Source organism: Myotis nattereri (genome assembly GCF_964212035.1).
Source record: "Myotis nattereri genome assembly, chromosome: 2".
Classification (NCBI taxonomy): domain Eukaryota; kingdom Metazoa; phylum Chordata; class Mammalia; order Chiroptera; family Vespertilionidae; genus Myotis; species Myotis nattereri.
This window is the reverse complement of record NC_138076.1, coordinates 43905591-43933342: the sequence shown is the minus strand read 5'-3', so window position 1 is coordinate 43933342 and position 27752 is coordinate 43905591. Positions and strand designations below refer to the sequence as shown.

The window sequence follows — 27752 nt, the reverse complement described above, 5'->3', positions numbered from 1 at the left end:
ATTTTTTTTTCTCTAAAAACTGCCATAGCATTAAAAGCAAACATGAAAAAATTTATCCCCAAGGTATATATTTTGAGAGACTGTTATGACCCCTTAATATTTGGCCCTTTGAACATAATAATTAAGGGATTCAGATGTCAATGAGGATGTACTTTAAATGTTCTTTTAAAATATCTTATTTAATGTTCTGGATTTGTCAGTGCATTTCCTACCAACCATGTGCTTTTAAACATGAACCTATTTGGCTTCCTCGCTTTTGATGTTTCATTATGATTTCTCTCACCTGATACAATTCATCTGAGAAATTCCCAGGTTTCAGGTTTGTCTGTGAAAAACTTAGTAAGTGTAAAGTTTACTGTTTTGCTCTTTTGTATTGTATTAGAGTCTGTTTGCATATTTTTCATAGGGAACTAGGGGCTACTCAAGGCTGTTCTTGGGATTTACTTTTAATCTGTGTAATCTCTACTCTTTAGGAAGAGAATTTATGTGGTTGCCAAGTAATCTCAAAATTACTTCCAAATCAAAGTCTCTTTTGTAGAATACTCAACTGATAAAAATAAGTTATAATTCAATCAGATGCCTAAATTTTGATCCTGCCAACAGGAAAAAGGGTCCCTGAGAGGTACTTTCTGTGAAATATGAAAATTTCCTGGGTTAAGCACGTGTCATGGATCTGTTCTCTGCCTGGATGTGTGGAACAATGGGCTAAGGGTACTGCAAGGTAATCATATAACCTTATTCCCTGATGCAACTCCAGGCAATTTGAGCAGGTTCCTGAAAATAATAGCTCCTTAGGGAACCATTTTCTGAAAGAATTGTGCAACTTCATATTTTCCGGAAAGGACTCAGTAGGGAAATTTTTAAAATTTCCCCTCTGAATGTTCTGAGAGAGACCAGTTCTCACCTGTCTGAATGATTGGGGAAATAAGTTCCAGAAAATTTGAATGGAGGTTTACCAAGAGAGTCTGCATTGTAACCCTCAAATGCCCAGTGGGTAGAGGGTGCGGTGTAGAAAAAAAATTACACATCGTAATTTTCATTCAGTCATTATAATAAGTAATGTTCCCACAGTCAGTTGATTCAGGTTGTTTGGGACATTACAGAACTGACTGGAACGCCACATACTTGACCTAATTTAGTTATTAAGAAGGCCAAAAGCAGGGGAAACTAACATTTCAGAGACCAGTGATTTGGGCCAAAATTTATGACTAAATCAATATCTGTGAAGGGTTCCAAAACACTGTTAATATCAGACTTTGTAATGCCCAGAAGTCACTGATCAATGGAGCAAATTAGTTTACAGTCTTAATTGATCAGAAACTATGACTATTTCTCTATTTTCTTTGACTTTCAAGAGTGTTAGCCAACATCTATTGAATACCCACTTGGAGGAAACATGTTGCTTCCAGGGATCAATAAATATTTACAAAATGTGTCCTTCGCCTTTGTGGATTTCACAGTCTTCATGAAGGACACACTATTAGCTTATCGATGGAGCTCAAATAAAGAACAAAATGTAGGACAATTACATCTTTCTTTGAGGGTCCTGAAGGGAAGCAAAGCACCAGTGCAGAGCAAGCATCAGTGCCCCTGCTGTTGGATGTCATTAGTAGATGAAGGGAGCCAGAGTCTTACAGAAGATGAAAACTGAAGGGAGAGACCTGGCTGGGTTTGGTCAGTGGTTAGAGCATCGGCCTGCAGACCAAGGGGTCGCTGGTTCAATTCCGGGTCAAGGACATGTACCTCTATTGTACTGATGTGTCTCTCTCATGTTGATCTTTCTTTCTTTCTCTCTTTCTTCCTTCTCTCTCTCTCTCTCTCTCTCTCTCTCTCTCTCTCTCTCTCTCTCTCTCCTTCTCCACTCTCTAGAAATCTATGGAAGAAATATCCTCAGGTGAGGATTAAAACAAACAAACAAACAAAACAGAAGGGAGAATAATGGCACATGGTAGGTACTAACTACATGTTTGCCAAATTATCAAAATATTAAACCACTTTAGTATGACTCTTTCTGTGTCAAAATCCTCATTCAAAATTTATTAAACAACAAAAGGGAAATGGGAACTTTATTATTGTTCCTGAAAAATTCAAATTGGTATACAAGCTTTGCTGGATACAGGTACTCAAGTGATATAGTTAGGTTGCAGTCTATCTCTCATCTCTTGAAGTTGAATATGACTTTAATTAGCATCAGTTGGGGCCTGGCCGATGTAGCTCAGTGGTTGTGTCAACTCATGAACCAGAAGGTCATGGTTCGATTTGCAGTCAGGGCACATTCCCAGGTTGCTGGCTCGATCCCTAGTAGGGGGCATGCAGGAGGCAGCCAGTTGATGATTCTCTCTCATCATTGATGTTTCTATCTCCTTTCCTCTCTCTGAAATCAATTAAAAATTTGTCTATTAATTTGCATTAGTTGGATATTCCGTAATGTTGGGGAGCACACCAGACTTGATGGGAAAGTTTGTGAGGAGGACATTCTGAGGAAAGGGAACTGTGTGGAAGGCCGCCTGCCCTGTTTATCAGAATCTGGCTTAGGGAAGACTTAGGGGTGTGTCAAAGGTGGCGCCCCTAATTATTCCTTGACCTTTCCAAACAAGTCTGTGCCTGTGCAGACCCCTGGTGTTTACTGGAATCCTTATGCTTAATCCCTGGATGCCCTTGCCTAGAGGACATGTGTCTTCCCAAGGTTACTCCCCCTACTGATTGTATGTAAAGACAAAAATTCCAATAAAAAGCTAACAAGGCAGGCAATCGAGGCTGCCTGGCTGCTGTCAGTCAGGTCATCCCTTAGCCTTCTCTTTCACAGTGAAACCGCATCAGAGTAATCTGTTCATTCGTCACTCAGGGGTTGCTGGTCAGCCCTGGCACTGTAACATAAGTCCTTAGAGTTGAAAGAGACTTTAGAGATTACTTGGCAACCACTCCAAATGCCTCTTCAGCTGTTTCCCTAAAGGGCATCAGCTAAGCACAACTCATTGAATCAACTTTTGGTCATGTACCCATTCCTCCTCCAATCATTGTGGCAGGAGAGATGAAACATTTTGATTGCCCAGGCCGGATCACATGCTACTCCCACCCCATACTCAGAGTAGTTATGCCTGGAAAATGTAGTCTGTGTCCAGAAGAAGGGGTAACAGGTACAAGGCTGCAATAGAAAATAAACTTCCACTATAAATACCATGCAGTATAGTTACTATGTGTTAGGAAGTGTGTGAACAGCTTCATAAATCGTAAAACATTTTATCTACCCAACAATTCCATGAAGGTGGAATGACCATCAAAAGGTTTATACAGGCACCTATGAATCAGAACTAATGTGGGATCCTGGAGGCCTATGCTGCACTGGCATTAACCCTGTATTTACTGGATTGTGAGGGTTTCTGGAGAAGGGCAGTCTTATGGGAGAGACCAGGGCAGCTGAGTGGTGAGCTTGAGGCGGGATGCTCTATTAACTATTTCAGAAGTATTTCGTTGTTTTCTAATAGCTAGCATAGCTATATTAATGCATACCAGATAGCTGATAGCCACAGATACATCCTTCGTTTAAGGAGTATCTCTAGTTGACAAATGAGAAAACTGCATCTCACAAAGGTAAGTAACTTGGTCAAAATCACACTAGTAAGCTATAAAACTAAAATTCAAAGCCAGTTCTATATGATTCAAAAATCCTATGCCCTACAGAATTAGAGTAATCCAAAGACCCTCCATAATTATAATGTGTCCGTGCATACCCATGTCTTGACCTTGAATGAGAAAGAGAAGACTACCCCAAAAGACTACTCTGGCCTCAATGCTGCCAGAGTGACTTTCATCAGTAAGACAAAACTCATAAAGATACCCAGAATTCCAAACCTGTACCCTCCCATCACTCACTCCATTACCATGATTACTATTCCATCAAATGTCACAATTTTACTGGAGTATCTACATGTTCACTATCTGGTTCTGGAGATAGCAAGACATAAAATTAATGGTATAAGCAGTGAACATTTTGTTTCTTCTACTTCTTTTTAATCCTCACCCAAAGATATGTTTTTATCAATTTTTAGAGAAAGAGGAAGGGAAAGAGAGAGAGAGAGGGAAAAAAACATCAATTGGTTGCCTCCCGTATGCTCCCTGACTGGAGATCAAATCTGCAATTTTTTGGTGTATAGAATGACACTCCAACCAACTAACCCACCTGGCCAGGGCAGCTCTGGTCATTTCTTACATCATTTCATGTACAACCTTAGCTTTGCTGCAAAGATCCAAAGGTAAGAAAGTGTTTTATCAGAAAAATGGAAAGTTCTTAGTATATTCTGGGAGCAATTAAGACTCATTTGTAATTTTTTTTTTAAGTTGATTCTGGAATTTAAGCCAGTGCCTCCCCACCCTGCCTCCCATCATTGTAAAAGTATTCATAGCAAGTATAAGCATTAGGAAATATGGAGTTGGTCTTCCTGCAACTTTTGTGATTGAGAATGATTTCATTCCTTCCCAAACATTGTAGTAGTCACCAGAGAAGCATGAATGAGTAAAATAATGTGCCTAGATTATAATTGTGTGGTGAAAACATGCACAAAAAAACAAGAAGTGCAACAAATTATTGGTGTTTGTTAAATGTGAAGAGGTTTTACATGATGGTCTTAGAAATCACATTGCCTGGGTTAAAACTTGGACCTGTCACTTAAACACACTGAGGTTTAGTTTCCTAATCTGTGACATGGGTTTATAATAGTACTTCCCTCATGTGTTTTGTGTGTGTGTGTGTTGGGGGGAAGTTCATAAAACAATCCATGTAAAGCACTTAGTATATTCTATACCAAGTGCTCTGAGAAGAATCATAGAATAGGGAAATGAAAGCAGACCACAGAACTAGAGAAGGCTTCCTGGAGGAAAATTTGCTTGAATAAATTTTGAAGACTAAATAAGAATTGAATAGATGAGGGAGTGTCAGGTAAGACAGCATCTGTAAAATAAGGGAAAGAGTGTGAAGTTAAAAAGGCAATGGACACCATGATGTTAACTGGTGCTGGTTAGAATGAAGGGAGGGATGAGGTAGAGAGACAGACATGACTTGATGTAGGGGCCTGTGTTTGACATGTTTTGCCTTCCACAGGGTCTGTAGTAGTGCCTTGCACAATGTTGTATGTGTGAATCTATGAAGTGTGGTTCCAGAGAAAATCTTTGCTGCCAACTCACCCACATTTCCATGATTTTTTTTAAAAGGCAGATTCAACAAATATGCTGGGTGCGGGTAATTCCATGATGGTGAGACCCTGTGAGAATTGGAGTGGGGAAGAAGAGCGGTCGCCACAGGGGGGATAAAACTACTCTCAGATATGCTTCCTTGCAGCAGGGCGGGAAAAGGAAGCTATACTCCACCTCCCCCTCTTCTGCCCACCAGTCTCCTAATGATCCTTCCATTGCTCAATCCAACTGGAGGTCAGCCCTCAAAATAGCCCAAGTGGGCTTCTTTCCCAGCAGGAGAGAGAAGAAGAGAAGAGAATGGATGAGGGTGAAAATGTCAAATGAAGAATAACCACCCAGGTTATTCAGGATCATTAACAGCTCTTAAGATGTGGTTAGCCTATTTTGAAGATTGCTCACTATTACTTAACTCCATGTGATTTATGTATGTTTCTTGTGGCAAACTCAGAAGGTGTTGAGTTTTGGTGGTTGTGATGAGCAAACAGGGATGCAGACGGTATATAGTTTTGATGGCATTGAAGTGTTTAACCATTGATAATCTATCATTCATTGAGCAACTATGATAAGCTACTGATCTAATCAACAACATTAGAAATAAAGGTTATCATCTATTGTTAGCAAAGGTTGAGTTAACTTGCTCAAATTTATAGAATAGGCATGTCTGTGTTGAAAACAGAGCTTTAATTGAAATCAAAGCTCATGTTCAATTCTCTACCATATTGCTTCCCACTTAAAAATGTTTCTTCAAAGTGGTTTGTAAAGGTAAACGGCACTTCCCTCCCATAGTTAGCTAGCCATTGGAAACTGTATTCTCCCATACTTTGGAGGCAATTTATTCTTTTTACGGTAGCTGAAATAATGCACTGTATCCAATTGAACATCCAAATCAAATTTTTCTGGACTTGATAAATTTGCTATTAAAGGCTACTTAGTGGAGGGGAAGGAAAGCTAGAGCAAGAGAAAATAAAGAGGGGAACTTACATTATATAATTATAGTTTACATTTCACTGAATGTCATCCCAATAGCAGGCAACTATGACATTTTCAGTTATGACTGAAGTTGTAAAAATACAATATGGATTTTAAACGTTTTAAACAAATGACCTAAAAGTAAACAAATTTAGGTTTCAACTAATTCTAAAACTTCTGATCTTCCAGTGAGAACTCTTGACAAAAACACGGATCTGAGAAGGTCATGTGATTTATAGAAGGCTACACAGGCCATTTGTACCGGGTAAAGGCATGGAACACAGATCTCGCTCTTGGCTGGCCTAGTTCCAACCAGACCCCAGGTTTGTACTCCTATCCAATGTCAGTGTGTAGAACATACTGTTACACACTTTTAAAGAAGTTCTCTTGTTGCTACATAGTCCTGAAATTATACCTTTTTCTCCCCTGCTAGTTACTAGACTATAGTTTTTTTTTTTCATTTCCCTAAATCAGAATAAAGCTCTAACAGAAAATGGAACAATTCGTTTAAGACAATTGAGGGCCGCGTGTATTGTTTCTCACAGCTTAACAAACTTTTCAGAATTATGTGGGGAGAATGGACAGGCCATACCCAGGTCAATGGAATCAGGACTCCAGTGGGGATTGGGACAGAAACCTACATGGTAACAAACCCCTTGCCCAGGTGACTATGACACAAATTAACATTTGGACTCAACTGATCTAGAGTTAAACAAAAATTTGTAAAATTATATATGCAAATCTGCTTGGTGCAGGGTTTCTTAGACATTTCCATGACCTTGAGAGGCAATTCATTTTTTTAAAAAATTCTATGCAGGATATATCTTCTAAAACATATTTTTGAAAGTGTTAAATATATTTATGCAGAGGTATTTTTTTGTGTGTGGTTTTTAGTAAAATAGAATAATTTCAATTTTAAAATGGTACATCACACGTGGGGAGACCAGGAAGTAAGGTTACCTGATGCTTGAATGCATGATGGCTGTGTCAATTCACGGTGGTGTTTTGCCTATTATGAGTCCTACACTTTCAGAACATATTTGCGATAGTATTCATTGTTCATTACACATGAAAACATTTATTCTACTCAACTTTCCTCACCACTGCATCTAAAAGATGGCAGTTTTTAACAAAGAGCCAATCTTCTGCTCTAAACAAACAAAAAGTTGAACAATTCAGAATGAAAATTTATAATTCCAGCCTCCAGACCCTGAAAAACTGGAAGCTGAGCTATCTAAGGTGAAATAATTAATGATTTTTGAAGAAGCTCATTGCAAAGATACCCAAATGTTGCAAAACATGAAACTTATGTTCTGCTTCCCTTTGCTACAACACCCTCTGTGCTCCAACAAAAACAAAATAAATGAATAGACTTGATGTTGCACCTGATATGCAGTTCTGACTCAGCCCCATTGTTCCTAACGCTAATGTCTATAAAGAGAGAGATGTAAAATCAAGTTCATTAAAAAAATATATTCAGCATATTGTGTCTCATAATATAAAATGTTGACTGAAAGATGCTTTATTTTAATTTTATACAGTTAGTTACGTAAGGTTTAATAAAATAAAGTTGAACTTGTATAAGTTATTGTCAGTTATAGTGCATATTAAAAGCATTTAAACTATCCATAATTTAAAAAATAACTCGATATAAATTGAAGAAAAGATGTGAATAGGCTTCTCATCAAAGAAAATCTACATGACAAATAAACACGTGCAAAGATGTTCAACATCGCTTGCCAGGGAGGACATGCATATGAAAACCAAATGAGATACTGCTACACACTCATTAGAATGGCTAAAATTTTACAAACAAACATGCGCTAAGTGTCAGTGAGGATGTGGAGGAGCTGGCATTTTTATTCATTGCTTAACACAACAGAATTTATTCTCTTACTGTTCTGGGGCCTAGAAGTCCAAAATCAAGGTGCAGGCAGGGCAGCACTCCCCCTGGAGGCTCTAGCGGAGAATCTTTCTTCCTCCAGCTTCTGGTGGCTGTTGGCATTCTTTGGCCCGTGGCTGCATCTCTCTGCTCTGTAGTCGCATCACCTCTCCAGGTATCTATTTCTAAGCTCTCTCTGACTCTCCCTTATGAGAATACATGTGATGGCACTTAGGGCACTTAGATAAATCAAGATAAATTCCTCCTCTCTCTCCTTAACCACATCTTTTGCCACGTAAGGTAATTTTCACAGGTTCCAGGGATTCTGATGCAGATGTATCTTCCGTCCACAACACAACCCAGATGTCCAACTGGTGAATGAATAAACAAATTGTGATAAACCCATACAGTGGACTATCACCCCATAAGAAATAAGAAATAGCTAGGTACTGACAAATGCATTTGATGCCTTTCAAAAGCACTTTGCTAAGTGAAAGTAACTTCATAAGGCAAATGCCCTTTGAGGAGAGTTACTGTGAATTGAGTAAGTTTAAAAAATTATCCCTGTCCCCTACCTAAACTTGAAAACAGCACTACATGTTTCTAGACATCCTATTTGGTTTAGTCTATGGGTAATGCTTGGTGAGCTTATGAGTCCAGGCATGGCCTTTGGACAGTTTTTGTGTGGCATTCATACACCAGACTTTCCCACGCCTCCTGTAGAGATGCTAGGGACCTGAAGGTCTGGTAGGCATATGGGCCACTTATAGCCCTGAAGAGTGTCAGGCTCTCCCCTCTCCTTGTTCGGCCCAGAGTCTCAAAAGGTTACGTGTAATTGTGTGTGCGTGCATGTGTCTGAGTGCCTGCGGGTTAGCGCGAGGGGAGGCAGCTCGGCGCCCACCTACAGCGCGCAGGTGAGGAGTGACGGGCCAGGTGAAAACTACTGGGCATCATCACACCCACTTTTGTGGGCAGGATCGGATCCCTTTAAACTGTATCCAAGCCAGCCTAGCCTATTCCATGTGCACTTCGTTCTTTCTTTTCTTGTGGCTAGGGAATACAGAGTGCAGGTTCCCTAAAAAAAAAAAAAGAAAAGAAAAGAAAAAGAAAATACTAACTAGAAAAGCCCACCCTCAGCGCATCCTCGTTAGGAATCCATACTCGGTGGCTACCGAGTGCCCGTGACCTCGGTGTGTCTGTACAGCCCATCCTGGGCCGCTTGGCACTGGCCTCCCTTTCGCCCGGCAACCGGAGGACTACCCTCTGTCCTCGCGCCCCCTTCTCACCGGCGGGCCGGCGGGGGAAGCCTTCGCTCGGCCCTGGACCTCCCCGTGGGAACGCGCAGGCGACGGCTCGCCCCCAGGGCCCGAGCGGCGCCCCTCCCCGCCCCGGGGCCGGAGGCGCGGCCTGTGATCGCGTTCCAGGGAGCAGGCGGGCTCCCGGGCCGGCGGGCGGAGCGCGGCGCCTGTGATCTGCGGCCAGGAGCGCGCGCGCCGAGCGTCCCGGGGCGCCCGCCTGTGATCGCCCGCCAAGCGCCGCTCCGTGCCCGCGCCCGAGCGCCCGCCGGGAGCGGCCCGGGACAAAGGATCGGGAAGCCCGGCTCAGGCCCGCGGCCTTTGCTGCGGACTCTGGGAGGCCCAGCGCGCCCACCTGCGCCTCGCCCTTGACCAAGTCCAGGGAGGCTCCCCAGAACCTTCCTGGCGGGGATCCCTAATGAACTCGCTCCGGGACAGAGCCGGGGAGGGCACCCAGCCTAAGCCACTGGACGAAGCTTTTGGGCTGCTTGTCATGGGAGGAAGAAGAGGAAACGTGGGTCCGTGCCTTGCGGAGTTGTGCCCAGCTAGAGGAAGCCCGCTCCGGCATGGTATTTTAGTTCAACACGGGGCGGTTATCAGAGCAGGTGTGAATAGCTTAGCAAGAAAGAAGCATTTCTCCCTTAAATGACTCTGTGCAATCTCAAAGCAGACAAAAGCCTCACATTAGCATAGGTTGTGCAAAGCCACCTGTTCAAATAACTCAGGCAAATAGTGAAAAACAGCCTTGGAAAGAAGAAAAGAACCCAAAGCCAGTGCAAATACTTGCACACAAGTCGAAGGATTAAGCTTCATCTCAACAAGGGGCATGGGGTGGGGGTGGGGCGGGGGAGGTGTCTCCCGGTTCTAATACAAACTTGCAGGGGTTATTCTTTAGCAGCCTGCGATTCCATTAGATGGTGAGGTAGCAGCTCCCCTAGCCTTGTCAACATACAAATATGGGAGAAAAATCCAGTCTGCTCTCATCTAGTAAGCGTTTGTGCTTGGAAGTCCTGATTTGAGGTAATGAAAAGGGGTGAGCAGATATGATTTTGTTCACAAACAATAGCTAGGTACTGGCGAGGCTTTATCTATGATTGTTGCTACTACATGCTCCTACATTCCCAAGAAAACAAAAACACGATTTCGTCAGCATTAATTTTCAATATTTTTGAAATGTTATTTTTGCTTTTGTTTTGTGGCGTAAGAAAAAAGCAGAGGCAGGAGTGAGAAGGCTGCAGAGAAAGGAGCCAAGAGAAGCTGGATTTGGGGAGAGTGGGTGGGAGATCAAAGGCTAGAGGTGGCACCACCGGTGGGGGAGGACCCGTGCCCTGCAGTGTGGGAACAGAGCCCATTGCTGAGATGGGGACATGGGCAAAGAAGGAGCTAGAACTGCCCTTGGTCCCACCCCACCCCTCTGCTGACCTGGCCAGTCCTCATGGGGTGAAGCATCAGAGAGCCAAGGGGACACACCTGTCCAGAGCCCATCCTTCAGGTGCTCACTATGCAAAGTGTGGTCCATGAACCAACAGCACTAGCATCTCCCAGAGGCATGTTAGAAATGCAGGCGTTCAGCCCAGTTCTCCGACCTGTTGCATGTTAACAAGAGTCTGCAGTTTAACTAGATCCCCAGGTGGATTCTATGCATATTAAAGGTCCAGAAGCACCAAGGGTACCCAGGGTCCTGGAATGGCTTGTCCAAGTGGTTCCAGCCCACTTCAAGAACCTGCATGGTACTGTTGCTTGAGTCCATCCTCCTAAAAGCAACAGTACCAGGCAACATTACTGGTGTGAGTAGGCCTTGGCCTGGGGTAGGGAGGGGTGACTGGACTTGCCTGTGCCATCTGGGATGTCCTTACAGGTGTACCTGAGGCTCTTTCAGGTGAGGGCTATGGGTATTGGGCCAGCTCTCCCCACACCTCCTCCTTTCATCACAGAACTCTGAGGACCCAACAATTCTAAATTGGAACTGGGCCCTCCAGGTAGTTCTGAAGGATTACCAAGATGGAGCATAACACATTTTATTGAACACTTCGTTAGCTTGATTTATAGCTTTGCCTACTTAAATATGTGGGCCTCCATTTGTGCTCTTGCTGTGGGTGTGAACATATTAGTGGTAGGCTCTGCCCATAGTAGATACTTCCTACATTAAAGCAGAGAGAGAAAAAAGAGAGGAATAATTGGTATAACATAGCACACTTAGCACATAAATACACTGTCTCCAATCCGTTGCCTAAAAGTTTAAACTACATCTGAATTTTCTGATGTTGAGATGAAGGTGACATTAGTTTGCCTGAAACAAGGATCAACTTGTTCAACTAATACTCAGTATGAAAGCCACTCATTCTTTCTGCCGACACTGATTATTCTTCTGCTATGGTTCAGATGCCATGTTTAGCCAGACTCTGATCAAAGAGACCTGGCTGCCCTCAAAAAAATCCCTTGGCATCTTAAGCAGCCTAAACCTCTCTTTACTAAGCAGGCCTGGTTCTTCAAGTTCCTTCTTCCCGAAATGGTGAACGCCAAGTCAAGTCCTACAAGATCCTTCAACCAACTCTGACCCAGAGTAGATCTGAGTGATAATTTGGCTTAATAGGCAAGACTGGCAGCTGGGTGGTGCTCAAATTTGTATATCTGGCTGCACAAAGTGAAGCCAAATTCAATTGCCTATGTGTTATCAGGATATTGGCGATTTCCTTATTGTGATGTGATGTTATTATGCAACTTATTTGTCGAAATATCTTTACTGGTAAAGTTTCTGTCATGCTCACCAAGGATGAATGCTTCCAGATGGGTCACAAGCACCCACTCCCCCAAATCATGTGTGGTACCCCTTGCTTCTTTTATTAGAGAAAGCAATGAGGTAAACTCAGCAATATTAAAGTGTTAGTGACTTAATGTTTTACACCGTCACACAAATACAGTATCTTGTTTTCAAAAGGATCTCAAGGAAAGAGCACAAGGTATCCACATGAATGAATCACCAAGAATGGCCCCTCAAGCATTAGTGAGAAACATATTTTATGTAGAGGATTTTCCCAGGGCTCCTTCAATCACAATCCATGGGTGGCTACCTGGTCTACCCACTCAAAAAGTAGCCTTGAAGAGAGGTTCCTGGCACTGATGCAATCAGTTTAGTCATATCTTTATCAGGTAGGGACAAATGTTGCTGACTCCAATTCAGAACGTATAAGCTGGAATCTTGCTCTAAGTAGGGAGAAGGAACAAAGGTGAGGAAGCAAGGAAAAGAACCAAAAGCTACGTGCAGACAGCTAACCTGTCCTCTTCCACGGGCTGACATGATGTTCAGCCATGGACATTATGCTGGGCTGGCTTATTGATACTATCTATCTATCTCACCTCTGGAGCCCAGCTGCTTGAGAAAGACTTGAAATTCTAAATTCCATCAAAATAAGTAGTGTCTCAGGCTCCTAGCTGTCATCTGCATGTCTGCCCCCACACATGTAAATCAGAAGCTCAAACATTATAATGGGGAAGTACCATGTCTCTCAGGGAAATTTGCCTAAAAATTACTTTGCTCAATAACTAATTGTAGGTGCCTCCCCCAAAAAGCATGTGGTGGCAGATCTAGCCCCAATGTGTAATTTAGAAGCCAAAATTTCAGTAAAAATTAGATCTGTTTTAGAGTAACAACCATTATTGCTGCTGTTTGGTAGTTGCATTGACAAAGTAGGCTGTGTTCCTTACTGCTAATTTGGTTTTCTTTTTAACTCTTTGGCAATCATATTTATATGTTTGTAAAAAAGATTTTTAAGTTTTAGAAATGAATGATTATCTGTCCTAAAAGTATTGTTCAAAAACTATTTCTGACTACACAGCTTTACTAAGTCAGTATTCACATGGCCTACATTTTAAATGGGAATATATTGGCATTTTCAAACTTGCCAAATATTGCCAGGGAATAGGAACACTGGAAAGATATGTAGCCTATGATACAAAACTCTTCTGAAGAACTGTACAACTCATGAGTTAATGAGAGGATTTGATGTAAAGACATTGAGGTTAGGAGCTTCTATGTGGCCAGATAAGACATTATTTATAAATAAAATGTAAAGTCACGAGTTTATCCCAATTGAAAGAGGCACTATGACTTCCTCTTTACATATTTTGTGAACCTTAGAATTAACCCAGGCTCATTGTAGGTAATTTGGAAAATTTAGAAAACCTAGAAAATTTATTAGAGAATAAAAATCAGTGATACTCAAACCAGTCAAAGGTAACTACTGTTAACACTTTGCTTATTTAACTTCAGTTTTAAAAATACAAATGCACTTTACAAATGTTTAAAATTTTAGATAATTTTTCTCACTTAATGTAAAATGAGTATTTGCCCCCACATCATTAAATTATCTTTGGAAAGATTATTTTATCGGTTGCTTAATTTATTGCATGAACATACCACATTTGGACTCTTTGAAATTTAGCTTGTTTCAACTTTTGATATTATAAGCAATACTGCAATAAATATCTTTGAATATATTTTTTGTTATTTTTGGGATTTATACTTGCATCCTTTGGTTAGATTCCTAGAAAATAAATTTGGAGCCAAAATTTAGGAACATTTTAAGGACATTGACATGTTATCCTGTGACACTGCATAAAGTTTGTACAGTTCACACTTCCACCAGCATGTTTGAAAGTGCTTGGTTTGCTATATCTTTGCCAACACAAAGTATTGTCCGTTTTGAACTTTAAAAATTGGAGAATACAATGTGCCATCATTATTTTCATTGTATTCACTGTAAAACAACATGGAAGAAATACTGGAAATATTTAGTAAAAGAAATCGGCAAATTTCAGTGGACCTTTAAAGTGACCAGAGAAATTAATCTCTGTTTTATGAAATTAGACATCCTTATTTCTCAACATTATTTTAAACTGCCAAGGTGTACTTTCTTTTTTCTTCTTTTAAAAAAGTATTCATTGGGGTGATATCGGTTAATAAAATTATGTAGGTTTCAGGTGTATAATTTTGTAGTACATCGTTTGTATATTGTATTGTATGTCCACCACCCAAAGTCATGTCTCGTTGCATCACAGCTTATCTCTCCTTTATCTTCTTCTACCTCCCCCCACCCACTTTCCCTCTGGTCATCACCACACTGTTATCTGTCCGTGAGTTTTTTTAATCCCTTCACCTTTTTAACCCAGCCCCCAACCTCCCTCCCCGCTGACAGCTGTCAGTCTATTCTCTGTATCTATGCATCTGTTTCTATCTTGTTTGTTAATTTATTATGTTCATTGGATTCCACATAAAAGTGAAATCATATGGTCCTTGTCTTTGTCCAACTGGCTTATTTCATTTAGCATAATGTTTACCAGGTCCATCCATTCTGTCACAAAGGGTAAAATTTTCTTCCTTTTAAAGGCCAAGTAGTATTCCATTATGTAAATATACCACAGCTTTTTTATCTACTTATTCACTGATGGGCACTCGGACTGCTTCCAAATGTTGGCTATTGTAAATAATTCTGCAGTGAACACAGGGATGCATATATTCTAATTAGTGTTTTTGGTTTCTTTGGATATATTCCCAGAAGTGGAATCACTGGGTCATAAGACGGTTCCATCTTTTATTCATTTTTTTAATCCTCACCTGAGGAAATGTTTGTGGATTTGAGAGAGAAAGGGAAAGAGAAAAAGAAAGAGAGAAACATCAATGTATGTGCCTGAACCAGGGATCAAATCCACAACCGTTTACTGAATGGGACAATGCTGCAACCAACTGAGCCATCTGGCCAGGGCCCATTTTTCATTTTTGAGGTAACTCCATACTGTTTTCCACAGACACTGCACCAATCTACATTCCCACCAACAGTGCACAAGGGTTCCCTTTTCTCCACATCCTCACCAATACTTGTTGTTTGTTGATTTATTGATGATAGATAGCCATTCTGACAGGTGTGAGATGATATCTCATTGTGGTTTTAATTTGCATTTCTTTGATGACTAGTGACATTGAACATCTTTTCAATGTCTATTGGCCATCTGTATGTCCTCTTGGGAGAAGTGTTTATTCAGGTCCTTTGCCCACTTTTAAGCTGGATTGTGTAGTGTGTGTTTTTGGTGTTGGGTTTTGTAAGTCTTTATAAATTTTGGATATTAACCCCTCATCTGATGTAACATTGGCGAATATGTTGTCCCATTCAGTGGGTTGTCTTTTCATTTGTTGATAGTTTCCTTTGCTATGCAAAACCTTTTTAGTTTGATGTAGTCCCATCTGCTTATTTTTTGTTTCCCTTGCCTAAGGAGATCTATCTGAAAAAAATATTGATATGAAAAATGTCTGAGGTTTTACTGCCTATGTCTTTGCCAAGGTGAATTTTCTTGAAAATGGTTTCCTATTTGGAGGAAAGGAATTCTAGCACCAACATCCTTCTCCTGTGTGCATGTGTGTTGGTTTGGTACCACATTTACAAGTAGTGTCAAAGCAGAGAGGATGCTTTCTTAGAGTCAGATCAGTTAAGTCAGGCCATTAAGAAAGCTAATAGCCGAAACCGGTTTGGCTCAGTGGATAGAGCGTCGGCCTGCCGACTGAAAGGTCCCAGGCTCGATTCCGGTCAAGGGCATGTACCTGGGTTGCGGGCACATCCCCAGTAGGAGATGCGCAGGAGGCAGCTGATCGATGTTTCTCTCTCATCGATGTTTCTAACTCTCTATCTCTCTCCCTTCCTCTCTGTAAAAAATCAATAAAAATATATTTTAAAAAAAAAAAGAAAGAAAGCTAATAAAAGGAGCCCATTTATTTTCATATCAAGAAAATGCATACCAGAATAAACTTGGCTGGCACAATTCCAGAAAGAAATATCTATGTATCTTGGGGAAAAAAGAGAACCTTCTGGATAAAATGCGTTCACCCTGGCACACATAGTTTGGGACAGTCGGCAGGGCTTCTGTTGAGCAGCAATTGGTGTTTCAACTGTCTGTGGAGGCCGAAGGCATCCACTGCTGAGGGCAGCTCTGTAATTGACAGAGTCTCCATTCAGAACACAGGGGGATCGCAGGGTGGTCACTCCCTTCAACAACAGTTCTGGAAATTTAGCCCATCGGTGGTTCTTCATTTGGCATTATTATATCCTTAAAAGATCACATAATGCTGTATCTTGCCTGTGTGAAAAATAATTTTGTTAGCAGCAGGCACCTTGGCTCCTGGGTGAAGGTGTGCTTTCACCTCAAGCTAGATTGGTGCACTGCAGCTTGGAGGGAGCTGTGCAAACCATACCCACAAAACTGGAACTTGGATGATGACTTTTATAGACCACATAGAGTTATCTTTTGCTTATCTCAATGTGGTCTCTACACTCTGTGGATGAGCTATGGGGAGGTTTTATTTAAACTTTTTATTTTAGAAAATATTTAAATCTACATAAAAGTTGCAGTAATAGTATAATGAACTCCTGTGTATCCTTCATCTACATTCACTCACTTAACATTTTTCCTTCATGTGCTTTCTTTATAGATGGGTACATATTGTTCTGGATCCAGGATCATATATATAAAATGTTATATGCTATATATTATATGTAATACTAGAGGCCTGGTGCACGAAATACGTGCACTGGGGGAAGAGGGGTGTCTCTCAGCCCAGCCTGCACCCTCTCCAATCTGGGACCCCTCGGATATCCCTCTCACAATCTTGGACTGCTAGCTCCCAACCACTTGCCTGCCTGCCTGCCTGATTGCCCCTAACCACTTCTGCCTGCCAGCCTGATCACCCCCTAACCACTCCCCTGCCAGCCTGATCAACACCTAACTGCCCTCTCCTGCTGGCCCGGTCACCCCCAGCTGCTCTCCCCTGCCAGCCTGGTTGCCCCTAACTGCCCTCCCCTGCCAGCCCAGTCGCCCCCAACAGCCCTCCCCTGCAGGCCAGGTTGCCCCCAACTGCCCTCCCCTGATGGTGACCCCCAACTGCCCTCCCCTGCTGGCCTGATCGCCCACAGCTGCCCTCCCCTGCTGACCATCTTGTGGTGGCCATCTTGTGACCACATGGGGGTGGTTGAGCATCGACCTATGAACCAGGAGGTCACAGTTTGATTCTCAGTCAAGGGCACATGCCCAAGTTGGGGGCTTGATCCCCAGTAGGGGGCGTGCAGGAGGCAGCTGATCAATGGGGGTGGCCATCTTTGTGTGAGGGTGTGATGGTCAATTTGCATATTACCTCTTTATTATATAGGATATATGTAATCATTTCTGCAGAACCATTTGAGAGTAAGTTATAGAGATCATAACCAGTCACCTCTAAATATATCGGTGTATATTTCCTAATAACATTCTCTCGCATACCATGGTATAAAGAGTAAATTCAGAAAATTTAATATTGATGCACTTCTATTATTTACTACATTGCATTTTTTTTTTAAATTCTGGATCATACAGTGCATTCAATGGTATTCTCTTCTCAGTGTCCATTTAGTCTGAAACACTTCCTCAACCTTTTTCATTGATATTTTTAAAGAGTACAGGCCAATTGTTTTGTAGAATGTCCTCTATTTGAGTTTGACTTGATTCTATTTAGATTATGCTTTTTTGGTTCTTTTGCAGGGGAGGCAGGAATACCACAGAAATGGTGTCTTGTTGTCATTGCCTCGCTCATCAAGAGGCCAGGGTGTCAGCTGGCCCTTCATTGGTACTGGTAACGCTGGTCACTGGATTAGGATGGTGTCTGTTGGATTTTTCTACTTTAAAGATATGTTCACCTCAACCCCAATTATAAACTAGTTAACCTTGGAGGACACTTTCAGTCTATAAAAATGCTCCCCAACATTGCCTCTATAGTTATTTAGTAGCCAATGTTCAATTTTATATGATTTATGACAGGGATGTCTGCCTCGTGGTATTTTCTTTTTTTTATCAATCCTTTTACATTTGTTGGCATTGTATAGCAAAAAAAAAAAAAAAAGAGCTTTCCCTTTTATCTATCAAATATCTTATCAGATTCAATATGAACTCGATTTAAAAACATCTATCATGTTATAGCCCTGATTGGTTTGGCTCAGTGGATAGAGCGTCGGTCTGCGGACTCAAGGGTCCCAGGTTCGATTCCGGTCAAGGGCATGTACCTTGGTTGCGGGCACATCCCCAGTAGGGGGTGTGCAAGAGGCAGCTGATTGATGTTTCTCTCTCATCAATGTTTCTAACTCTCTATCCTTCTCCCTTCCTCTCTGTAAAAAAATCAAGAACATATATTTAAAATATATTTAAAATAAATAAATAAATAAATAAATAAATAAAAATAAATAAATACATCTATCATGTTATAAAAAAGAAAGCTTTAGTCTTCAATCTTCTGTTGACTGTTACTTCCTTACATACAACACTCATTTTAATTTGTCTAGGTAGTCTGCAAAATTTAAATTTAAAAGTTTTTCATATAATGCCCTCCAAAATTAAATATGATTAACTTTTGGATGAAGCACTGTTTGGGAACAGCCAAAGCTCTCATGTATTGAGATGGATAACTGTGAGTTGGCTAGTTTCATGAGCATGGTGCAGAGGGAAAGATAGAATTTGGTCAGAAACATCCAATGTAAGCTTTCTGTACAACATTCTTAGTGCCTCCAAATCTTATCTTGGTTCTTCTTGAAAAAATAATATACAATCCCAATGTTGAGCCCCAAGGCAAGTTAGATGGGCCTGGAGTATGGATGGAGGCCTTATGGGGGGTGGGGGGGGCATGTTATTTCTTTTATTAATGTTATTCTATGTTCTAAATTCAAATAAACATATGTTTCTCTCAGTTTTTCAACACATGCTGTCTTAGTTTTTGAAAAAAATGAGGTTATTTTCCTTAGAACATTCGATTTAAAAAGCAAAAGTTCAGTTAATCCATATTCTTTCTGTTTTTTAAGGAAAATCACCAGTTTCCACAAAACCTTGTTTCCTAAAAGGGCTTTTAAAGTGGCCTGATGTGTTCCCGGGTACTTCTCCAACAAGACTAGGCTGTAGGTTCAAGAATATAGTGGATATAAACATATACACAGTATTGTTTTGTTTCTTTAAATACCCTTTTAGACATAAGAAAAAAACATCTCTAACCTTGAACAAGAGTTTATTTCTAATTTTATAATGCTATTAAAATTGCTAATTTATAATAGAGCCTATGTGATATCATTTCATACATAAATATCATGGCATAATTTTTGCCTGCTGTGGTAACAATTTATAAACATGTTTATTGAGAGCTAACTACATAGTCAGTGTTGTTCTTAAACAGTGCTTCTCACCTGTAATAATTTATAATTTTTCAATCCATTGCAAACTAATGATTCTGCTGCACATGGCCTGCAGGATTCCACCAACCCTGAGTTTGGATGTCGTGGCAGTGTCAAGGGGCTAAAAAGTTTCTGTTTTAAAATTCCTAGTTATAAACAGTTCAGGGACTGACACTAGCTAACAGAACATACACTGTGTCACTGTCCTATTTAATCTTTGCAACAGCCCTCTAAGAAAATCACTACTCCTGCCCAGCAGGCGCGGCTCAGTGGTTGAGCATCGACCTATGAACCAGGAGGTCAGGCTTTGATTCTCGGTCAGAGCACATGCCCAGGTTGTGGGCTCGATCCCTAGTAGGGGGCGTGCAGGAGGCAGCCAATCAATGATTCTCTCTCATCATTGATGTTTCTATCTCTCTCTCTCCCTCTCCCTTCCTCCCTGAAATCAATAAAAATATATTAAAAAGAAAATCACTACAGATAGTCCTCGTGTTACGGAGGACTCAACGTATGTTGTTTCGTGATTACATCACCATCTCCCATTTATTTATATAAAAAAAAGTTCCATCATTTTGATGTATGTACATATGTGCTTTATGTTTTTTATTATTTATTTAACACAAGTAAAGATCAGGAATTGTTATCTTTCTTTTAATTTTTTTTTTACTGTTTCACTCATTACTGCTGTGTATGTGCTCCAAGTGAGTGACGGAGGTGCTTATGTAGGTGCGTTCTGATTTATGGCCAAGATCACCTTACGTTCACCGTAGGAACAGATCTCTGATGTAACCTGAGGGCTTACTGTACCCGTATTTCACTTTTACAATGAAGTTGAAGCATGGTGTGCTTTCCGACCCCAAGAGCCCACAATTAGCAGGTAGTAGAACTTGTGTCTAAACCCAGGCAGCCAATGCAAAGAGGAGCATTTGAACCTGGAAGACTGACTCCAGAGCTTGTGCTCCTCCCCAGGTGCTTGTTTCATTTGAACTATAAGGTGAAGTAAGGACAGTGTGGTTTAGGCCATCAGATGAGGGCCTCCTCAAATATACCTTCTACAGTCCACAGACTTACCTTTATCCACCTATCTTGGTGGAAGAGGGGACATTTTTCGTGTTCAAGGTTAATGATTTCATCCTTGTTTCTTTGGATGCTCTCAGTCCACCAGTCATCCCAACCAAAGCAACTGTGCAAGGGCAGGAACTATATCCACCTTACAGATGAAGAAAGAAACTGAGGTTCAGAGAGACTGAGACACTATGCAAGCCTGTAACCAAGGATACATGTCAATAGGGTGACCATCTCCCATTTTGTCCAGGGTGGTGTCAGTATATGGCCTTGGCACCTTAGGCTGGGTAGCACCTTCCTTTCATTCTCATATCCCACTTTGTACAATATATTCTTTGGTCTCCCAAAGTGGCAAAGACAGAATTGTCATGCAGATCTGGGTGACTGACTCCAAAACCAGGACTTTCTATTATTCTAGGCTACCACCTGAAATTTCAAAATTATGAAGTTTATAAGGGAGATATTTTCTTAGTCATCATTCATTCATTCATTCAGCAAACATTCATTGAGCACTCACTATGTGGCAGACACTGTGCTAGATGTAATTTAAAAATGCACAGGTCACCCTGGCTGGTTTCTCAGTGGTTAGAGCATCAGCTTGTGGACTGATGGGTCTCGAGTTTGATTCCAGGTCAAGGGTATGTGCCTCAGTTGTGGGTTCGGGTTGTTCTGCCTTAAATGTCATCACTAAGAATTTTCTGCCGCATACATCCTAATTATCTATCTCCCCCTGGATCTGTGACACTGTGGTGGGCACGGGGATGTGCTGCTCAGCTCTCCCTTCAAGGACTAGTTGCCCCAGCTGCTGAGGTGCTGCTAGAAGGCAGCCTTCAGCTACCAGTATTTGGGGAGTGGGAGTGGGCCCCCTGTAGGCAAATGATCAAGGTGGAGGTATAAAGGCCTCTACCCTTATGGGTCCTGTTAGCTCCACAGCTCCCAGTGGGGTCAGCTAAGGTGGTCTGGCCAGCATTCCAGTTTGATTTCTCCCTCTACCCTAGCCTGTTTCTTCCCTTGATTCTAGTGTTGGTCCCAATGGCATTCCCTAATAAACATCCAGCACATTAAACTCCATCTCTGAATACCAGAGAACCAAACTATAACAGGTATCGAAAAGGAGTCCAGCATTGCAGGGGATTATTTGAAAATTATTGATTATACACATTCTTTATTTCTAAGTCCCAAAAATAGAATTTATAATGGTGGAAAGGCCTGTGTGTGTGAATGTGGTTATGTTTTGGTTTAAAATCCTCAATTTATAAGGATCAACATGCCCATTAAAAGACACATTTTGCGGAAATTAATCCATGAATTTATTGCATTTCTTCAGGAAAACTATAACTATTTTTTTAGTCTGTACCTTTGGAATAATGTAGTTCGTAAGTCTAGGATTTTTAGAATATAATGTAATTTCCTTTTTTGACACACACTTATTCAATATTCAATAAATGAGCTTTCGAGAACTAGCTCATTTGGTAACTAAACTATATTGGCTATCAACATGGCTTTTAGAACTTTTTGTTGTTTTAATTTGAGTTTTTTTTTTTTGCTTTCCAAGCGAAAAAGATTCCTTTTTCTCTCTTTCCTTTCAGTCACATATAGGTGTATCCATTCCTTGATTACAATTACAGAATGACAAGGAAGTGATTTTTCTTGAGATGTGGTGTCCAGACTATTGTGCACTCCTGATGAAGGGAATCCTGAAAACACTCCAAAACAGAATTGGTTATGAGAAGTGACTTACATATTCAGGTGCTAAATCTCACACACACCAGAGCATCAGATTCTGAACATCATTAAACTTTTCAGAATTAAATATAAAACAAATACTAAGGTTTGAGGAGAGGGGCTTCTAGTATTTCCAAACCATCAGAAAGAAAAGCATGGATTCTTCAGTTTACATAGAGACAAGTTAATCTGTTGATAAATTAACAGTTTACTCATCCAATTGTCACAATACTTAGTAAGTCTATCTCACTGACTCACTGAATTGGTGTAAGCTGTCTTTTCCCAAGTTAAGACACCAAGCAGTTATAGTGTCATCAAAAGCATTTAACATTAGATTGATTTTAACTTGTTTGAATCTCATTCATATTAATGGAAATTATAAGAGTGCAGGAAGAACCTTTTGGAGGTGATGGATATGATTATTGCACAGATTGTGGTAGTTTCATGGATGTATACTTATCCCCAAATTCATCAAGTTGTATAAATATGTACAGCTTTTTGTATGTCAATCATACCTCAGTAAAGAAATTCCTCATAGTTCCTTGGTTTGTACTTATCCTGGAATCGGAGAGAGGAAGTGTAATATATTTTATTGATTGGTTAGAGAAAATAGAAACCCTGACCTCTCATGTACCAAGAGCTTCAAATAAGGCCATTTGCTATGGACCATAAGACAACCTTAACCAGACTCACATTTTAAGCAGAAATAATTTTCCAGATGCAAATGAGTCAACTTTAGATGATTAAGCCACTAAATTTGAATAACATAATAGAAGAAAAACAGGCTGAGAACTTTGTTTTTAGTTAACTCAACTGCGAAGTACACTATACAACAGAACAGTGCAGCAAATAAAGAGCCCAATATTGTTTTTTTATAAACTTTAATTTTATTCTTTCCATCACCATTTAACCCTCTGTGCCCTCTCCCACCCACCCGCTCCCCCCTCAATCAATACTGTTCTAACCACCATCCAGCCTCCATAAAAAGACCATGAGAAGCACCCCCAAAAGTTCCCCTTTTATTTCACCCAACTGCCAACACCTTCCAATTTCCGAAGGTGAAGAACAATTCTGTCTTTGAACACTAGTTTAGTCATGCTTATGTCTGAACTTTATATAAATGGAATCATAAATATTCTTTTGGGTCAGGCTTAAGTTTGTGAGATTGACCTGTGTCGTTGATATAATTGATCACTCTCATTGCTGTGGAGTTTCTATTACATCAGTTTATGTTCCATCTGCTGTTGATGAGCACTTGGATTATGCCCACTCTGCGGCTATTAAGAACTCGCTGTTTCTAGGAACATCCTTGAATACATCTCTTGGAGCACATGTGGATTCATTCCGAGTGGAATTAGTGGATCGCAGAGTATACAGCTTGGGTAAATGCTGTCCAACTATTTTCCAAAGTTACTTTTTTCAAAACACACTTTTTTATACATATAGTTTGTGAGAGTTCCCACTGCTCCATTAGCCCTGATTGGTATTCTAAGGCTTTTCAGTGTTAGCCATTCCAGTGGGTGTTTAGTGGTATTTCACTGTGGTTTCAATTTTTTCATTTTCCTGGTAACCAACATGATAGCACTTCTCCAGTTATTGGCCATTTGGATATTCTCTTTTGTGAAGTGCCCATTCAAGTCTCTGTGTCCACTTCTCTAACTGGGCTTTCTGTGTTTTTCTTAATGAGTTTTAGGAATTCTCTAGGTTCTAAGTACTGGTTCGCAGACTTTAGTCTGCACCAGAATCACCCCTTTGGGCTTAAGACACGGATTATTGATCCCTACCACCAGAGTTTTTGATTCAGTAGATAGGGAGTGAGAAACAAGAACTTGCACTTCTAACAAGTTCCCAGGTGATGCTAATGTCCCTGGGCCAGGGACGGCACTGTGAGAACCAATGTTCAGTGTTTTAAATGTAGCAGCAATAGATGTTTCTTGTTATTCTATGGCAAGGTCACCTTTCAAAAAACAAAAACCTCAACAACTTCGTATTTGTTCAAGCATAGGGCATAAGCTAATGCTATTCTCTACTTTTTCCTGGAAATGGTGCAACTGAGTTTGCTTCAATAGCAACTATTTCAACCCGTCTGAAACCAATCTATCTGCTTAGAACAGCGGTTCTCAACCTGTGGGTCGCGACCCCTTTGGGGGGTTGAATGACCCTTTCACAGGGGTCGCCTAAGGCCATCGGAAAACACATATATAATTACATATTGTTTTTGTGAGTAATCACTATGCTTTAATTATGTTCAATTTGTAACAATGAAAATACATCCTGCATATCAGATATTTACATTACGATTCGTAACAGTAGCAAAATTACAGTTATGAAGTAGCAACAAAAATAATTTTATGCTTGGGGGTCACCACAACATGAGGAACTGTATTAAAGGGTCGCGGCATTAGGAAGGTTGAGAACCACTGGCTTAGAATATTTGGTACACCTAATTAATCAAGAGAACCAGTCAGTCAGTAATGAAAGGTAGTTTTCTATTTCAGGAAAATGCATTGGCTTTTAAGAGCAAGGACGTGAGTCAGTAATCTAAGAACAAAAATACAGACCTCTAAATGGAGAAGAAAACTGCCATTTATTTCAATTGAGTTTTGTTTCATTAAAAACCCTATGATGACAGTAAAACAGAAATAGAAACATTTTTAACCAACTTTAACCTCTAAAGACAAAATAAACACACACACATTTCAAATATTGCCACTGTTCTAACAAACCTCATTATTACTATTGATTGTTGTCATTTCAGTCTCCTGAACTACTAGCCTTGACTATTAATCAATGTATTGGTTTACTGGACTAAACATTAACCATATTATTTCTATATATAAAATGTTCCACAGCTACGGAACTTAGTGTATTTTGGTAGTTTGCTGCGTATGTGTGTGTGCGTCTGTGTGTGTGTGTTTAAGGCTTGAGTCTATAAAACATTTGTTTCTGTTGAAGAGTACAAATACTTGCTATACGGCAGCACATATACATACATATATATGTTAATATTTGCAACTTGAAGGTGGTTATACCTTATTCTGAGAGGTCACGAGAAACCACTTAAAACCATGACAGTACAACCTTTAGTAACTTGAACTCACCATACCATCACCATCAAGAAAAACAAAAAACCCACAGTTCAAAGAAAGCACAGCAGGCCCTAGGAAGTATTGTAGTTTGCTGCTTTACTAATCAGAAAGACCTAAACAAAAGTAAACTAACCTGGGTAGGTTCATAAAAGTGAACTTTTTGGATGCATCCTGAGACTATCTATTAATATAAAAGCCGAAGTGACTGTTCAACCATTAGCTATGATGTGCACTGACCACCAGGGGGAAGGCGCTCAATGCACAGGCATGGGACCATGGAACAGGCTGATGAATCTCAGAGAGAAGGGGGGAGGGCAGAAAGAGATTAACCGAAGATCTTATATGCATACTAGAGGCCCGGTGCACGGATTCGTGCACCAGTGGGGTCCCTCGGCCTGGCCTGCAGGGATTGGGCCGAATTTGTGCAGTGGGCCTCCGACATCCCCCGAGGTGTCCTGGATTGTGAGAGGGCGCAGGCCAGGCTGAGGGACCTCACCAGTGCACAAATCTGTGCACAGGGCCTCTAGTACTGTATAATTACAGTCAAGGTTTGCAATGATTTTCATTTTTTTCTCACCAACTCGGGAGAACCTATGCATGCAATTTAGAAGGAATTCCAATAAAGGCTAACCCAAAAGGTTTCTAGTTCACCGAAGGTTAGCTGGCAGTCAACCAGAAACTTGAATAAGAGTACTACTACATATTCAGGAATTACCAGTAGCGGTTTGGCCTTCTTTGAATATACCACCACCACACTGACTAAAACTACACCAGTTACCATGTCAAAGGCATGCAAATTTAAAAGATGATCAATGATCCCACTGTGTCCTTCCTTATCAAATCACCTGTATGGGTGCCTATTTGGAGAAAACATTATTTTTTCTTCCTTTTCTTTTAGAACATAATTACATATTGCCTTTCTATATTTTAACTATAAACTATTGGGGGTAGGGGTGGGGGAACGGACTCTCCCTACTATGTATATGTTTTGCTTTTCCTATTGGTTTTATCTGTACTATTTTAGCCAGAGACCTGTGGGGGTGGGGGGGTGAAAGAACGGATCCTTGGTATGTTAAAGACAAAATGGCAACTTCACACAGTTTTCAAGTAAATAGAATCCCTGATATAACTGCAAAGTAATATGTAGTTTGGGTGGTAGTAAAAAAAAAAATTTTCTTAGCAACTTTGTCTCATACTTCACAAAATGAGCTTTGGCTCTGAGTCTCTTAAGGCACAAGACTTGATAGACAGCTTTTATTGGTGGCCTGCACTTCTGGATTTGGATAAGATAAAAAAATACTATAATATAAATATAAATAAAAATAATAAGTAATTTTGTTATTAGAGTTTGAAATCATTGAGTGAAATTAGAGGAAAAAATCCAAATAAACTAACATCTGGTATGTGTAAATATTTGTTGCTAGTGTAAAAAAAAGTATAGTTCAGACAGTGCAAAACTATTGGAGAAATGCCTTCAGAATAGACTTGATATCGTAGAATCACAGTGCTGTCTCAAAAATAGTGAAGGTTGAGGGCTGTCCATTGGAAGCATTCATAACCATATGGCCATTCTGAGTAACATCTGGATAATTCCTTTTGAAGTACACCTGTAATAAAAAAAGAGGCATTGGAACACATGGGGCAATGCATTTCTATGTCCACTTCTTCATGTGAAGCAAATTATATCACTCACAGAGGCACAGTTAAAAAAAATACAGGGATGCTTTTATTCAATAAAGTAGCCCCCATTAAAACCCTCAGTAGGGCTGGGCTTAAATGCCAAACAACCTATAGATCCACTTTAGTTCTGATCATTCCGATCCACAGATATGTTTTATCACTACATTAAATTGATAAGCAAAGTCATTTTACTGACTCAAAACCTGGAGATAAATTAAAAACAGGGTGACAAAGAGGCTGGGAAATCTAGCGTCTGTACGAGGGTTTCTCATTTTCACACATAAAATGAGCACAATAGATTTGGATGTTAATATCAGGTTGTAATCCCTGTATTTTATAAACCCTGATTGACAACTATTGAAACGCTGGCGTATATGTATGAAATATCCAAGCATTTAATTTTTGCGGCAAGGTAGTTATAGGGGCCATAGAAATGTGATCTGTGGATAGTGGGGCACGATAATGAAAAGAGAAGCAAAAGCTTTAACAATGACTCAACCAGGCAACTTCTCTCAAATGTAAGATGATACCAAATAATAGGACGGTTCTTTGCCAAGCCTTTGACTTCCTGAATTCTACCAATTTCTAGCTGAACTAGGAGAGATACAGGTTTTCTGATAAATGTATA

The 27752-nt window shown here is 40.4% G+C and overlaps 1 protein-coding gene across 1 annotated transcript in view; it reads right to left on the bottom strand.

The window, feature by feature from the left end:
- Nucleotides 1-7994: 7994 nt before the first annotated feature.
- The window catches only part of ABCC4 (ATP binding cassette subfamily C member 4 (PEL blood group)), a gene marked incomplete at its 5' end in the record, with an annotated part of 254269 nt that continues 234511 nt past the window's right edge, over nt 7995-27752 (bottom strand). The window contains 2 exons of the mRNA XM_081082354.1: nt 7995-8412; nt 20637-20775. Coding sequence (XP_080938480.1) covers nt 20731-20775 — 45 coding nt within the window. The 3' untranslated portion in view covers nt 7995-8412; nt 20637-20730. The remainder of the gene's footprint in view (nt 8413-20636; nt 20776-27752) is intronic.